Raw genomic sequence first — 14219 nt, 5'->3', positions numbered from 1 at the left:
GATATGAGCTCTCACAGGCCTCGCTAACTGCCCATGGCACATCAGCTGAATTTCCAAGTGCTGACGTGCGATGTATGATTTAATATTTATGAGCAGGTCAACGGTTTGACCTCTGTGTTTTTTTGTTTTTTTTCATTCCAGCATGTGATGAGTGGACAGTGTTGCCTCGGCCGGACCTCTACCATGACGTCAACCGCTTCGGACACTCTGCAGTCTTCAGTGACAGGTAATCATTCCTGAAGCTCTGAACTGGAAGCAGGCCTACTGGATAATTAGGAAAATGATTGGTATTTCATCCAAAGTAACGTTTATTACAAATCATGATCATAAGAGTCTGAGAAAACCTGCTGGGACCTGTTTTCGTTCAGACTATGTCTACTAACATTAGACACATTTTCTATTATTAAGAAACTGGGTTATTGTGACTTTTTTACAGTAACCTGATTTCTGAACAGGAAGCCCAGTTTCTTCAGATCAAGAGAAATCTGGATCTCTCTGTTTGTTCAGTTGTGTTCAGTGTCTGTTCTTTACTAGCCTACATGTCTGTGACAAAGCTCCAGGTAAAGGACAGTATGTCTATAGCAGCATAGCAGTGAGATAAAAGGAAAGGTCATAACTGTAGGAGTGCATCCTTAAATTAAAAACAATCTTGACTAACACAGTGACACATCTGTACAGTAAGGAAAAAGTCTACACTCACATTGCACCATCAGCCCAAACACTGAGACCAGGAATAAAAAAGATGGCCGTCTTCATAAATATGGATGACAAATTAAAGGGAAAACCTGAATAAATGAGTGGACATGACAAATGCAGGTGCTTGCAGACGGGGCCCCAAGCGTCACTAAATATTGTGGTGAGTTTGAATATGATGTGAATCTCATGCTTTGGCCTTCACAGTCACCTGATCTGTGAACATGGAGAGACTGAATATAGGAAGTTTTGTCTTGACTGACTGAATATCTTTTTGAGGAACTGCTGTAATGACTTTGAGCCTTTTCTTCCTTTCAACTATATGTATGTTACTAATACATTGAAAATATACCACTCCTGGTTAAAGTAGATTGGGAGCACGTAGGGGAGAGATCTGGCAGACCACTGCAGTGCATGTAAACATGTTCTCTGAGTTGTTGTCTTAGCCTAATTTGTCTGAGTAACCTTGTTTCTTGAGTACATATAAACCAGGGTGACAAGTTTTATTTCCACTGTGGCCCCCACATGTTTAATTATGCACTCACTCATGGTATTTAAAGGCACGCTGATGTGGATCTGGAATATGTTTAGTATCTGCCTTTTATGTAAAGATGAGCTGGGATTTTCTTTCTTTTCTTTTTTCACATGTATTGCACAAGGTTTGACATTATGGGAGTCTTCAGCTTTTCTAATGGTAAATTACAGTCTCCTTGCTTCCTATCCTGGTTCTTTTATTCATGATCACATCTCTGTGCACTTGGAACATAGTTGTAGGAGAGCAGAGGCTATAGAGAAAATGGATTAATGTGGACAATGTAAATCCGAAATGCGATTCATGTGTAGAAAACATCAGCCAGAAAATTTCTACTTTTATAATAATGACTGTTTTGATTCAGGTATTATCATATAGTTCTCATATAATTGCATCTAATATTAACAATATTTACTCTTTACATTAACAGTTGACCTTTGGAAGTGAAAGTTTTTAATTAAACTTTATAAAAGTAAATAAAAAGGAAAAAAATGAATGTGCTGAGTTGACAAAGACAAAAATCTTCAAAATACTGTAAAACTTGGGAAAGAAAAAACACCAACAACCAAGGCCAACTGGAAAAAAAACCCAATTCTTTCCTGTGCGTTCACACATGACATTTCATTATTAGTCTGCAATATGAATAGATTGCGATGCGCATGGTGCTGTGACTCATCGGTAAGTATTATCTGCTCTGCCAGCAGAGCAAGACACAGCGATCCATATTAAATTATACATCCTGTTGTAGAGAACGCATCAAATATTAACATGAATCACCAGCCCAGTTTGAGTCAATCCTCACTGATGACTCCAGCTCCTCAGGAGCAATTAACAGTTTGTTCATGCATTCGTTCATTCATTGGTCAAATAAAGATTCAGTGCAAGATCACAGAGTTCAGGACTGAATATAGAGAAGGAAAACATTAAAAGACACTTTACAGCAACACTTCATGACAGGATGACGACACGCACATTAAGGAGAAGAAAATGGAGAGTGGAGAGCAGAGAGAAGAGTCTGTGGAAATGCTCTCAGAGAAGCTTCTGTAAAGATGAAGCTGAGGTCTTGAAGGTCAGGTTTGAGTTTGAATGTTGAGAGAAACCAATGATGTTGGTCAGCACCATCACTCAGCCCTTACTTTAGCCTCTTTACTTTGGCTTCTAGCTTTGAGGATTAGCTCTTTACTTCTAAAGCTTCTATTGTCTGACTCCAGCAAACATCTTCCCACATTTGCACTCATCCATAACTTTATTGTTTTTGACTTTTCATCCTGTTTTTTTTTTTTTTTTTTTTTTTTTTTTTTTAAACTTTGTAGATTTTGTCCACCCAATTAAAGGTTTTCATTTTTAATTCAGCTTCATATCTTTCAGAATACACAAAATAATGTGTGTAAAAACCTTAGATGTTATAGCACATCCAATCAACCATTAAATGTCCAATCACTTATTCATTCTTCATGTTAATGCTCTTGCTAAGCCACTCATTTTTATATTTACGTGTCCATTCAGACCTCACTGTCAACAGCTATCATCAGAACTAGTTTCTCCTGAAGAAAGATTCCCTGTGAAAACTGCTGACAACATGTTTATCTAGAGAAATTAGGACATTACATCTGGAAAGAGTTTTCCAGAGGTGGATATCTCATAACTCGGTTGATTTTGATGTAAGTCAGATAATGTTTTTTCTTTACTTCGGGTGAACTGACCCTTTTTATACATCATTTCACTATCTTGGTCATCCTCTCCTTCCTTCAGTGATTCATATATTTTTGAATGAGGCTAACCAGACGTGCTTCTGTGCAAGACTCCACATTCTCCTCCTCCTGACCTGGGCACTCTGCAGGGAGTCCAGAGCGAACAGTTTGAAGTGTGACCTCTGTGATCCAAGGAGACTTTTGATCAGTCTGGTGCAAATTACACATCCAACCTGCACAGCTGCCGCCACTGCCGCCACCGGCAGCAGCGCACACATACACACCCACACTCACAAAGTAATCCCAGCAGCTGGAAGGAGGCCAGTGGAGAAGGATGTTCAAACATGCCCTGGACCTGGCACCCAACCTCACACATACACTCACAGCAGGGGGGTCTGTCAGGTCCATCCTCACAAGAAGAGAGCTGTTGTTGGGGATTTAGCAGACTGGTGAGACAGGTTGAAGCCCAGAGAAAAACACCACCACTTGGACGAGGCTGCTTTGGCTCTCACTGTAAACACCTCTGTCTCCTAAAGTCTCCTAACATCTTCTTTACCCTTCTCTCTTACAGTGTGATGTACGTGTTTGGTGGCTTCAACAGCCTGCTGCTCAGTGACGTCCTCATGTACACCTCGCCCAGCTGCCTGGCCTTCTCCAGCCAGGCGTCCTGCAGCCAGGCCTGGACAGGGATCCACTGTGTCTGGAACAGCACCCAGGGTGCCTGCCTGCCCTGGGAGGGCAACAGTATTGGTTCTGAACAGCAGCAGCTAACTTCCTCCTGTAACACAAGATTATGTAAGTGACTCTGCCATCACATTGAAATCCTGCATTTGTGCATGTCTGCTGTGTAAAGCTAATCCAAGATGATTACCAGTCCTGACAGTGGCGCTGGTGTTGTTTTCACTTTGTGTGTGTGTGTGTGTGTGTGTGTGTGTGTGTGTGTGTGTGTGTGTGATCATAGCAAAATATGTTCCTGGAGCAGGAACTGCCACAGAATCGATTTAGAGCAGGTGTTTAAATGCCTGTGGACACATTTTTTCTCCACAATAGCATAACATAAAAAGGCTAAAATTCTAAGATGGGTGTGGTCTGACCCATGAATACTGAGTACACATATAATAATGTAATGTAATACCTACTGGTCTGAACGTCAGCATGTTGACAGGCGTCGCAGCTCCTGAGATCCCATCACAAGATGGTTTGCAGGTTTAGATTCTGTTTTTGTCGAGTGTCTGCAGAACTGCAGAACTCATCTGCATTCACAGCACTGATGTCCGATGAGATACACAGAGTGACAGAAACAGCTTGTTTGTCACGGACTGCGGATGAAGTCTTACACATCAAAGAGCGAAAATGGCATAAAATGCGTCACAAGGATGTGTGAGGTTTGGAAATGTAAAGAAAGTGGTCTCAATGCATCTTGAGAAACATTTCTCTATGTGTGATGAAACACTCAGTTGATTTATGAATGATTTTATCAACAGAAATTATCATTAATAATCACATATTTTATGGATGAAAAACACTCTCTTGATCAGCTGCTCAATTGTGAGGATATTCTACTTGTAGACTGAATGCTTCAGCCTGACGTGTGTGTATGTGTGTGTGTCCCATGTGCATTATTGTCCTATAAACGCATCTCATGTCAGTGTGGCCCAGTCCACAGGTTCTACTGCTCTGTTTGTGTGTGTGTCAGATAGGACAGGAGGAAGTAATCATCAGGGACAGTCCAGCCAGGTCTCTCTGCTTCCCGCAGAGAATTCTCTTCTGTTTGCTGTTTGCTAAAAAAAAAATCCTCATTTCGACCAACACGGCCAGTCTCATTTTCCAGTGCCGGCGTCCACAGAAACGCTGGCAGATGGAAACTGTGCCCCGGAATATCTTTCAAGCACATTTAATACCAGCAAGGCCCTCTGCTCTGCTGCTGTCTGGCAGTCACCCTGCCCCAGTTTCCCCAGAAGAAACCTCGTGTCCAGGAAGCGTGGACTGATCTGGCAGAGTCAGAATGACTGTTTGGGAGAAACAAAGAAGACCTAAATAAATTCCCTGCACTTTCACTTCAGGACTGCAAGTCAAATTCTCAATGTGAAGTGCAGTAGTTGAAATTATAGATTAACATCAGCTCCACATTGTCCTGATAATACCACACAGACTCCTGAAAAGAAAGAGATATTCATATTATTATTTATTTCCATAAATGAGAAAAAGCTTCTTAAGTGGTTCTGTCTTGGATAGAAAATAGTTTTTTGAACCAGTGTTTTCTGGTAAATTACTAACATTAAACAGCGACACTCATTTTTTCAGTAGCCTCTTTCTATTATTCATGAATATAACAATAAAAAACAGACAAGGCATCTGGACTGTCTGGTTAAGAAAATTATCATCTCTGTCTATGTTATTACAAAATAGTGGATTTGTGAAAGTAATTATATGCCACGTTTTTCCAAACTTTGCAGATGCCGATAATGAGAGATGTGACCAGTACACAGACTGCTACAGCTGCACTGCCAACACCAACGGCTGCCAGTGGTGTTCGAGTCAGTGTGTGTCTCTGGGAAGCAACTGCACCTCCGCCACAGTAAGAGAGCTGACACCGCTGGCTCTGCTAACACTGCTAACTGCTAACCCTGCTAACTCCGACCCTGGTGTGAGGATAAATGGACATCACCACTAACCTCTTATCTTTGTTTTTGTTTATGAAAACATTTCTCTACACCCCCTCCCTCCTTTTTCATGCCACAAATGGTTCAGATCTGATTTTGAGATGGGTGGATTCTCATTTCATTTCCAGATGTTTTATAATATAGATTCATATTTGTTTTCATTGCCCATGAAAAACATTACATTTAAAGAAAATCACATCCTCCATAACAAAACAAACCAGTGTATAGAATGTTCCTGCCATACAAGCAGAAATGTAATTTTAACAATTTATATCAGTTGTCCCCTCCCACCTCCTTCCACCTACTTCATACTGTGAACTATTGCAAACCCCGCCATTCCTATTGCACATTGTGTATATATTTGTATTATCTTTATATTGTATATTATTGTAGATATTTTATTGGAAACATTTTATATTGATATTGAAGCTAACTTGCAGTACTTGCTTTTGCCTTATCTTGGCAATAAACCTGGATCTGGTTCTGATTCTGGTTATGGGTTCATACAGACTGTTCCAGTGCACTTCCACTAACTGATTGTTGTTATTTAGAATAAGACACACAAATGTTGTCACACGCCGTTCTTTCATTTCCTCCAAAAGTTGCTTCACCTTATAAATTAGGACATGTCACATTTGAATAATGATTAAATGGAGAACTGATGGAGCACGTTCTGAATCTGATTTATCAAACTGTGATTAAATCACTGCTCACTGAGATGCTATCAGCACTCATACCTGCACTTGACTCCAATATCTGATAAATAAGGGTTCATTTCTGTAGGGTAATTACCTCCGCCAAGGAGGTTATGTTTTCAACCATGTCTGTTGCTTTGTTTGTTTATCAGCAGTGGAGGGATGGGTCATGGGTAAGGGAAGAACCCATTAAATTTTGGGGCAGATCCAAATCATTTACTGTGGATTTGAATTTTTTTCTCTGAATTCTGGTGTATGTTGTTTGACACCGGCCTTGGGGAAGGTCTACACTCTGAGCGCCCCCCCAATTTGATAATCTAATACATCCAATAACCTGCCTTTCTGTTCAAACAGCTATGGCGTCATGAGGGAAAAAAACTTGACTCTTTTTCACTGAAAATCTCATCAACCCAAAATGACCTGCATCATCTTCATGAAATCCCATCGTGTTCATAATGAAATAATGAAATACTGTTTCATTTTGCAGAAACCGGTGTCATTTATGGAGCATGAAATGTAATAATTTGGTACTTTGAGGCCTAAGAGTTGAAGCCTGTTATTCTCTGCTTTCCTCTCTCAGGGGGCGATAGGGGAGTTTGATGTTTGCCCCAAGGACAACCCCTCGTATGTGTGCAACAAGAAAACCAGCTGCAAGAGCTGCTCTGTGGACCAGAACTGTCAGTGGGAGCCTCGCAACCAGGAGTGCATCTCACTGCCAGGTAACTATGGAAGTTGTTGAACAGAAATAAAACCATTTCATTTCAAAACTTAGCACATCACACACCTGCTATACTTGTACATACATTCACTACATGCACAGACAGAGACTTATTTTCATTTCTGACCATCTCTCTTATCATTTATGAGTTTTTACTGCTAAAAGAAAACTAAAACTAACATCCAGATTATCCTAAAATTAAACTTTTCCCTCATGCAAAGATACAGATTCTTGTATTTATTGCAAAAAGTACAATACAAGACCTCAGACCTTTTCTAATAAATATTTAAAGGTAAGTACCAATCAAGGTGATATTAATATATAGGAACAAAAAGATCCCAGTTCACCCTACTAACATGTCAGCCAGCCTATGGCGTCTTTCGTACCAACTCCTCATCTGTTCTCTCCATTCCAGAAAATGTGTGTGGTGAAAGCTGGCACTTGGTTGGTAACTCCTGTCTGAAGTTCATCACAGCGAAGGACTCGTACGACAATGCCAAGCTGGCCTGCAGGAGCCACAACGCTGTGCTGGCCTCGCTCACCACACAGAAGAAGGTGGACTTTGTCCTGAAGGAGCTGCAGATCATGAGCGTGGTGGTAAGACGGAGGAGGGCTCTGGTCCTGGGGATTACTTACCAGATTAGATAAAACTTTGATACCCCCCCACCACCACTGATAAGTAGGTCTTCACATCTGCAGTGACTAATATATATCAATAAAACTTGAGATACACAGAAAGTTAAAATAAAATAGATAATGACAGCAAGAAGATCACATCAACCAAAGACTGAAGGATGATATATTATTGAAATGAATCAGGATGTTGTGTAGAATGAAAATCCTCTTTGACGGATGAGACAAGAAAAACATGAAAAAGAATCTTACAAGAAGTGACACACTAACCAGAAAGAAAACCACAAAGAAACCATCTGATTTCTTGTTTGAATTTGAAATTGACTGTTGTGCATATTTTTAGTCTCTGAACTTGAATGTCTTTGTGGTAGCTTCTCTCTATGGAGACGTTGTCTTTGTATCTGCAGGTGAGCTCTGGTCGGCTTCTCTTTGTCCGTAATTTTTGGACCAGTGGGCGTGAAACAACTGTTACATTAACAGATAGTTTCCTCAGAGCTCAGACATCTCTTACCCGCTCCATTAGAGCAAACACACAGAAATCTATTCCAACAATCCACCAGCCATCACAAGCTGCTGCTTTTTATCAGATGCAGGTCACATACCTACAGATACACGTGAAGGGTGGGGACATGTACAGTGTTAGCAACCATGGTTTGACTCTTGCACAGAGAAATAATTTATACAGTATAGAGGAAATGCATTTGCTAAGAGCAGTAGCATTGTCTTTGAATCTACTCTCCCGACCTTGATCTTTGATCCTGCACCATTTAGCTCGTAATATTAACATAATATAAGTGAATATTTCAACACATGCTGAAAAAAGTACATACAAATGAGATCGTCTCAGCTGCACTGAGTCAAACTGACTAAAGTCAGCTTTCAGTCAGTCAGGTCATCATGTTTTCTGTCCATCCCATTCACCTGAACGTGATACCAAATTAACACCTTGTGGGAGTTTCTCTAAATTCGGCACAAACATTCACTTGGGCTCAAAGATGACCTGATTAGATTTTGGTGGTCAAAGGTCAAAGTTCACTGTGACCTCACAGAACATGTTTTCGGCCATAATTCACAAATTCATGCATTAATTTGCAGAATTTAACACAAATGTCTAACAGGATAAAATGAAGTGCTGACATTTATATCCAAAAGTTCAAAGGTCAACTTCATTCTGGCTATTATTCAGTGATATAACTCGGGAAGGGGAGACTGTGACCATATTTTCTGCAAGTTTTCTGCACTAAATGATTAATCAATCAGTTGATTACTCAAGAAAATAAGCAACAGAATAATGGATAACGGATAATTGTTAATTGAAGCCCTAAAATGTCGCCACTGAGTGTCCTGAAATCCTTCAAAGAAAGAACAAATTTTCTTTGCTAAAATAAGATTCACACTATCACATTTCCTGAATCAATAAGCACTGTAGATGAGTGTCTCAGCTTTTCATGCTGTTTTTTTTAGACCCACATTATTGGTCTAATCACAGCTAAATTTGTCTAAGTATTTTAGTTTGTGTCTACACTTAACTTCACTGAAGAATATTACATAATCCTAAATGTGTCAAAAGCACTGTGAGAGTACAGCTCTAACGACCCGCTCTGCACTTAAATAAAACACGGTGTCATCTCCAGCTGCAGTCCTGCTTTACTTTCTGTGTGGATCACCCAATGGGTGCCAACACTGCCATCCCTCACTGAGGCCACCCATGCAAAAATGTAAGCCACTTATGATCCTACACAGTGCCCTGCAGCCACCAAATGACATATGTAAATTTGAAGCTAAATCAAAAAAAGAAGACATAGGAGTCTGAATCGCAAAGTGAGCCTGGAATCAAGTATTTCTCATCCATAGTGTAGATTTCCTCTGTTGGTCTAAAGTCAATCAGGTTACAGGTAATGTTTGTGCAGAAGAGTTAAGGCTCAACACCTCTGGAATTACAATAGTTTTCAAACTCTGTGCAGACTCTGAAACATCCTTCAAGTCTTCCTGTTATGTTATATTGACAGCATTGGTGCTTTTTAGCAGTTCCAAGTATTTCCAGACAGGATCAATCAATCCATGAAATGCAAGTAAACCTGACGGAACGGTAATTCCAGTCACGTTTGTGAGGGATAGAGCTGGCTGAGTTTACTACTACTGCAACAGCGTGGCCATTGATTAGAGATGGGACAGATAATAGAGTCTCTCAAGCCCATTGAGGTAAATCTGCTTTTTATCGCCGCTCAGTCAGTCCAGTGAAATTTGTCAGTCCAGATGAAAAATTGATCTGACTTGTTCTGTTTTTGTTGTTTACAGTCTGGGTAACAAACAAGCACTCGGTGATAGATGTTCAGTTGAGAGGCTGATTTAAAGAAAACTTGATATAAAGAGCAGAAGAAGGGATGTTAGTAAAGGAGTAGCAATTAGACTGAACTTGAACACAGTGCTGAATAAAACAACAATGTGTATAAAACCCTTGTTTTGACTTTGCTCCTGTGTCTGTTTACAGTACAAGGCCACAGTGACACCCTGGGTGGGGCTCAGGAAAATCAATGTGTCGTACTGGTGCTGGGAGGACATGTCGCCCTTCACCAACACCACCCTGCAGTGGCTGCCCGGGGAACCGAGCGACGCCGGCTTCTGTGGCTACTTGGCCGAGCCGGCGTCCAGCGGACTGAAAGCCCAAACCTGCATCAACCCGGTAAACGGAAGCCTGTGTGAACGACCAGGTGGGTTCACAGTACTACACTGATGTTCATCATCAAACGTTCGGGGCAATTAGCTGTTAGATTTTACGATGAAACTCACCACAGTGCATAACCACCAAACATGTAAAGTTAAAGTGATAGTTTGGGTTATTCAACATGGGGTTGTGTGAGGTCCCAGTGTAGAGAAGCAGCTGGGACCACCAGCACAGAAGCTGAGCAATGTGCTGCTTTGGACGGGACTATCCACAAAAACGTGTTCAAGCCACTTAAAGGGCCACCAAAAATACCCACAGTATCAGTTGAGATGTCAATCAGCGATTTCCTTTGGAACTACATTTTTTCAACCGTTGAACCCAAACAGCAGAGTATTACGGTGCCCGCCATGGGTGCTCTTGTGCATCATAATACAGTAGTTCACAAACTAGCTCTCAAGAAAAGGACTGTTTAACGGCAAGATATATCGGCGAAGATATTCAAAATAAAGCGAACATTTAATCTGATATTAGCTTCTTTTTTTTTTCAAATCATTCCCAGCGTTTCTACAAATCATTGAACTTACACTACAGACACATAATGCTGGTAACAAAACTAGATTCATGTCTGAGGTCACAGTTAAACTCCTCTTATGAGTTGGTTGAGAGAAATGTGAGACTACGCTTTGAGCACTGATCAATCATAGCTTGCTGTCTTACATGACAGGTAAAGGAAATTGGGCAAAAGGCCCCAGAGACATAAAAGATTAGCATTGGCATGCTCTCTTTCTTTAAGTTCTTTTATTAAGTGTACCAATAACGTTTGCAGGAAATACATCAAACTCACCTTGACTAGTTTACATCAGACATCTAGTTTGAAAGTTTGTGGGAATACAGCAATCAGGGAAGGGCTGATGAAAGAGTTGCATTATTTCTAATTTAGGATCTATTGTTTTTGGACCAAAACTAGATACTAAAACTTCATCATCGGCCTCTACTGCCTCACTTTTGACCGTTCAGTTTTCATTTGTCTCTTGCCAGTCACCTAACTTTATGGGAGTACCTCACTAAATTGTGGTAGCACCCCTTTAATTGCAGATGTAAGTGCTACCAGCTGCTTTCAAAATGTGTACTGCATGGCCATCAGCCATGAAGATGATTTTTTACACACATTTTACAATGTAAAAATGGAGAAATATATTGGAAAATTGATGAAGGCTGACATCAGTTTGTAAATAGATTTAAGCTTCATTCAATTTTCTGGGGGGTTGTATCAGAATTAATGACTGGAAAGTATTAGGATCGACTTTGTAACCTTTTTTTTTTTTTATTTATTTTGTTTTTTATTTTTTGGCATCAGTTATCCATGTTGTTCTCCTCTCCAGTATATAGTAAAGTACCATTGTACCACCTTGTTTATTGGAGTCCACTAGAGTTAATCAGGGAGAGCACTGCCACTCCTGCTGAGACAACCATGCTAGAGAATCTGTGCATTCATACTCCAATGGCCTTAAATGCAACTTGTTGAAAATGTTCCTCAGCCAACCACAGCGCCAAGCAGTGCCGGACGCCATGTGCCATGCGAACCACCTGCAGCGAATGCACCAGCAGCAGCTCCGAGTGCATGTGGTGCAGCAACATGAAGCAGTGCGTCGACTCCAACGCCTACGTGGCCTCCTTCCCCTTCGGACAGTGTATGGAGTGGTACACCATGAACACCTGTCCACGTAAGATTATTCTGCTGTGTTCCTCTTGTTAATTTACAGGCTTCATTTTACAATCATTGAGGTTCCTTCCTTTTTTGTGATTTTTAGCAAAACACACCATAATTGTAGACACAACCAACATATATTCAGTCCAAAAAATGTTACATGTATTCAAAAAAAGATCATTTATGTAATTCATTCTCTTTCATAACAATGTGCAGTATGTAGGACAGTGCAGTTAAGTCAAAAGAAATTATTTAAAAACCCAGTGGAGAAAGGCCTGATAGAGGCAAGACATTGCCCTTCTGTGATGTCTAGTTTTGGCACTGAGCATGTCAATATAAATAGTAGAGGTGTTGTAATGTTTCTACTTTTACATTGAGACAATGTTGCAAATAACAAATCAACTAACTACATGAGATGATTTCCAGAGCCACTTTAAACCTTAGAACTTGTCAGTCTTTCACAAATTAGTTCTTCAACTCCTCTTGGTCACACTGTATTTTACGGGGCCATAATTCCTGAATGATTATCTGATGAAGTTTCTTGGAGAGAAATATATAATTTGTGAGTAATTTCAGTTGGTACTCTTAATGATTAATTCATTCCTTACTCAGTGCACCAGCAGGTCAAAAATTAAACTCTCTACAGGAAAGCACATCTTTATATATGGAGGACAATGTGTCCAGTAATAGATGAATAATGAATGAATGTTTACTTGCATTTAGTTTTCCGGGTTTTAGAACCAAATCACAAAGTCATTTTCAGAAAATTTCATTACTCTCCTCTCTGCTGATGGATTCTTTTTTGTGTCGTTTCATCAGTTGACGGGAGCTTTGTTGACCCTGCCATATGTTTGCAGTCCTCGCATCGCCATCTCTAGAGTTGTAACCCACTGATTATTCATAAAATATTTACTTTAAAATATGCACAGATCTCTCTATGCCTTCTCCTGTTTACTCCAAACAAATTGCTGTTACTGCCATAGAAAATACTTTGCGAAAACACTTTCTGAGACATGAAATTGTTGTAGCATGCTATTTAAAGTTCTGATGGAGTTGCAACAACATATGTGTATATATGTTGTGCAACCACTGCTTTTTCAGTCAGGATTCATAAGCTGCAATCCATGAAATGAGGAAAACTGTAAACAAATGTAAAAGCATATATCTGAAGTTGGCTCACGTAATGCTCAACTTTCAGTTAATTTACTAAATCCACTCAACTATATGTAGCGATCTTCATCAGGCTTAAGAAGAGTGTAAAAGGCAATGTTTTAAATAAGTGTGGCTTCCTGGAGCAGAGCGTCTTTAAATATTTGTTTGTTTTTTTTAACCTTCATTTAGCCGAGCACATTAAACCGTGCCCCCTCCAGTTGATGAGATGGGGATTAATAATAGTTTGGTACTTGGTTTTTGTGCGGTGCAGGAGAGAACAGGTCAATTAAGTAGAAATTGTTGCTTACAGCCATAAGCAGAGAAACCCCTCGAGGGCTGAGAGTTTGGAATTAAAATATAGGCAAATTTCTATGGAGAGAAGCAGTATCTCAGGAATGAGCTGAATTTACTGTTGAGCCTTATGAAGGTGTTGTGGGAGTTATTAGTTTGAACTTATGAAAGGGCTGGAGCTTACTTCCTAACACCAAGCATAATAAGCTCACCCTCGCCCATCACTCATGGACTGGTGGTGCTGTGCTGTGTTGTGTGTTTTGATGCAGCGGAGAACTGCTCTGGGTACAGAACATGTGGCCAGTGTCTGGACCAGCCCGGCTGCGGCTGGTGCACCGACCCCAGTAACACGGGCAAAGGTCAGTGTATTGAGGGCTCATACCGCGGGCCCTTCCAGACTTCGGTCCCAGCCCCATCCACTCTGCCTGGTCTGCCCGCCAGCCCCCAGCCGGCCCTCAATGCCAGCATGTGCCCCAACGAGGCTAAATACAACTGGTCCTTCATCCACTGCCCAGGTAGGAGAGGCTCTGAGTTTTGTTTTGTGATCTAGATATAAATTCTTTGAAAATACTGCTTTATTTCATGCTCTGTGTAAATTGTGTTTTTGCAATGGATTCTGTGCTTTGAATTAAAATCAAATAGATCATTATACACGGTATATAAGAGACCATATAAATGGCCCTAAAGATGCTATCAGGTTGCATTTTGGGAAGTTTAGTGTGTTTTTGGAGCTTGACCCTCACTAGAGCCTTCAGTCTCTGCTACATCAACTTCTCCA

General features: G+C 40.5%; 1 protein-coding gene across 3 annotated transcripts in view; it reads left to right on the top strand.

The window, feature by feature from the left end:
- atrn (attractin) overlaps positions 1-14219 on the top strand; it is a 125912-nt gene that overhangs the window by 33259 nt on the left and 78434 nt on the right. For all 3 annotated transcript variants that reach the window (XM_071498090.1, XM_071498089.1, XM_071498092.1), the window contains exons 11-18: positions 142-226; positions 3488-3711; positions 5373-5494; positions 6855-6993; positions 7408-7589; positions 10117-10336; positions 11829-12014; positions 13711-13956. In XM_071498090.1, coding sequence (XP_071354191.1) covers positions 142-226; positions 3488-3711; positions 5373-5494; positions 6855-6993; positions 7408-7589; positions 10117-10336; positions 11829-12014; positions 13711-13956 — 1404 coding nt within the window. The remainder of the gene's footprint in view (positions 1-141; positions 227-3487; positions 3712-5372; positions 5495-6854; positions 6994-7407; positions 7590-10116; positions 10337-11828; positions 12015-13710; positions 13957-14219) is intronic.

The sequence above is a fragment of the Trachinotus anak genome, unplaced genomic scaffold, assembly GCF_046630095.1.
Source record: "Trachinotus anak isolate AG129_WGS33_773 ecotype Australia unplaced genomic scaffold, CSIRO_AGI_Tana_v1 ptg000015l, whole genome shotgun sequence".
In the NCBI taxonomy this organism is placed as follows: Eukaryota; Metazoa; Chordata; class Actinopteri; order Carangiformes; family Carangidae; genus Trachinotus; species Trachinotus anak.
This window is presented reverse-complemented; position numbering and strand designations above follow the sequence as displayed.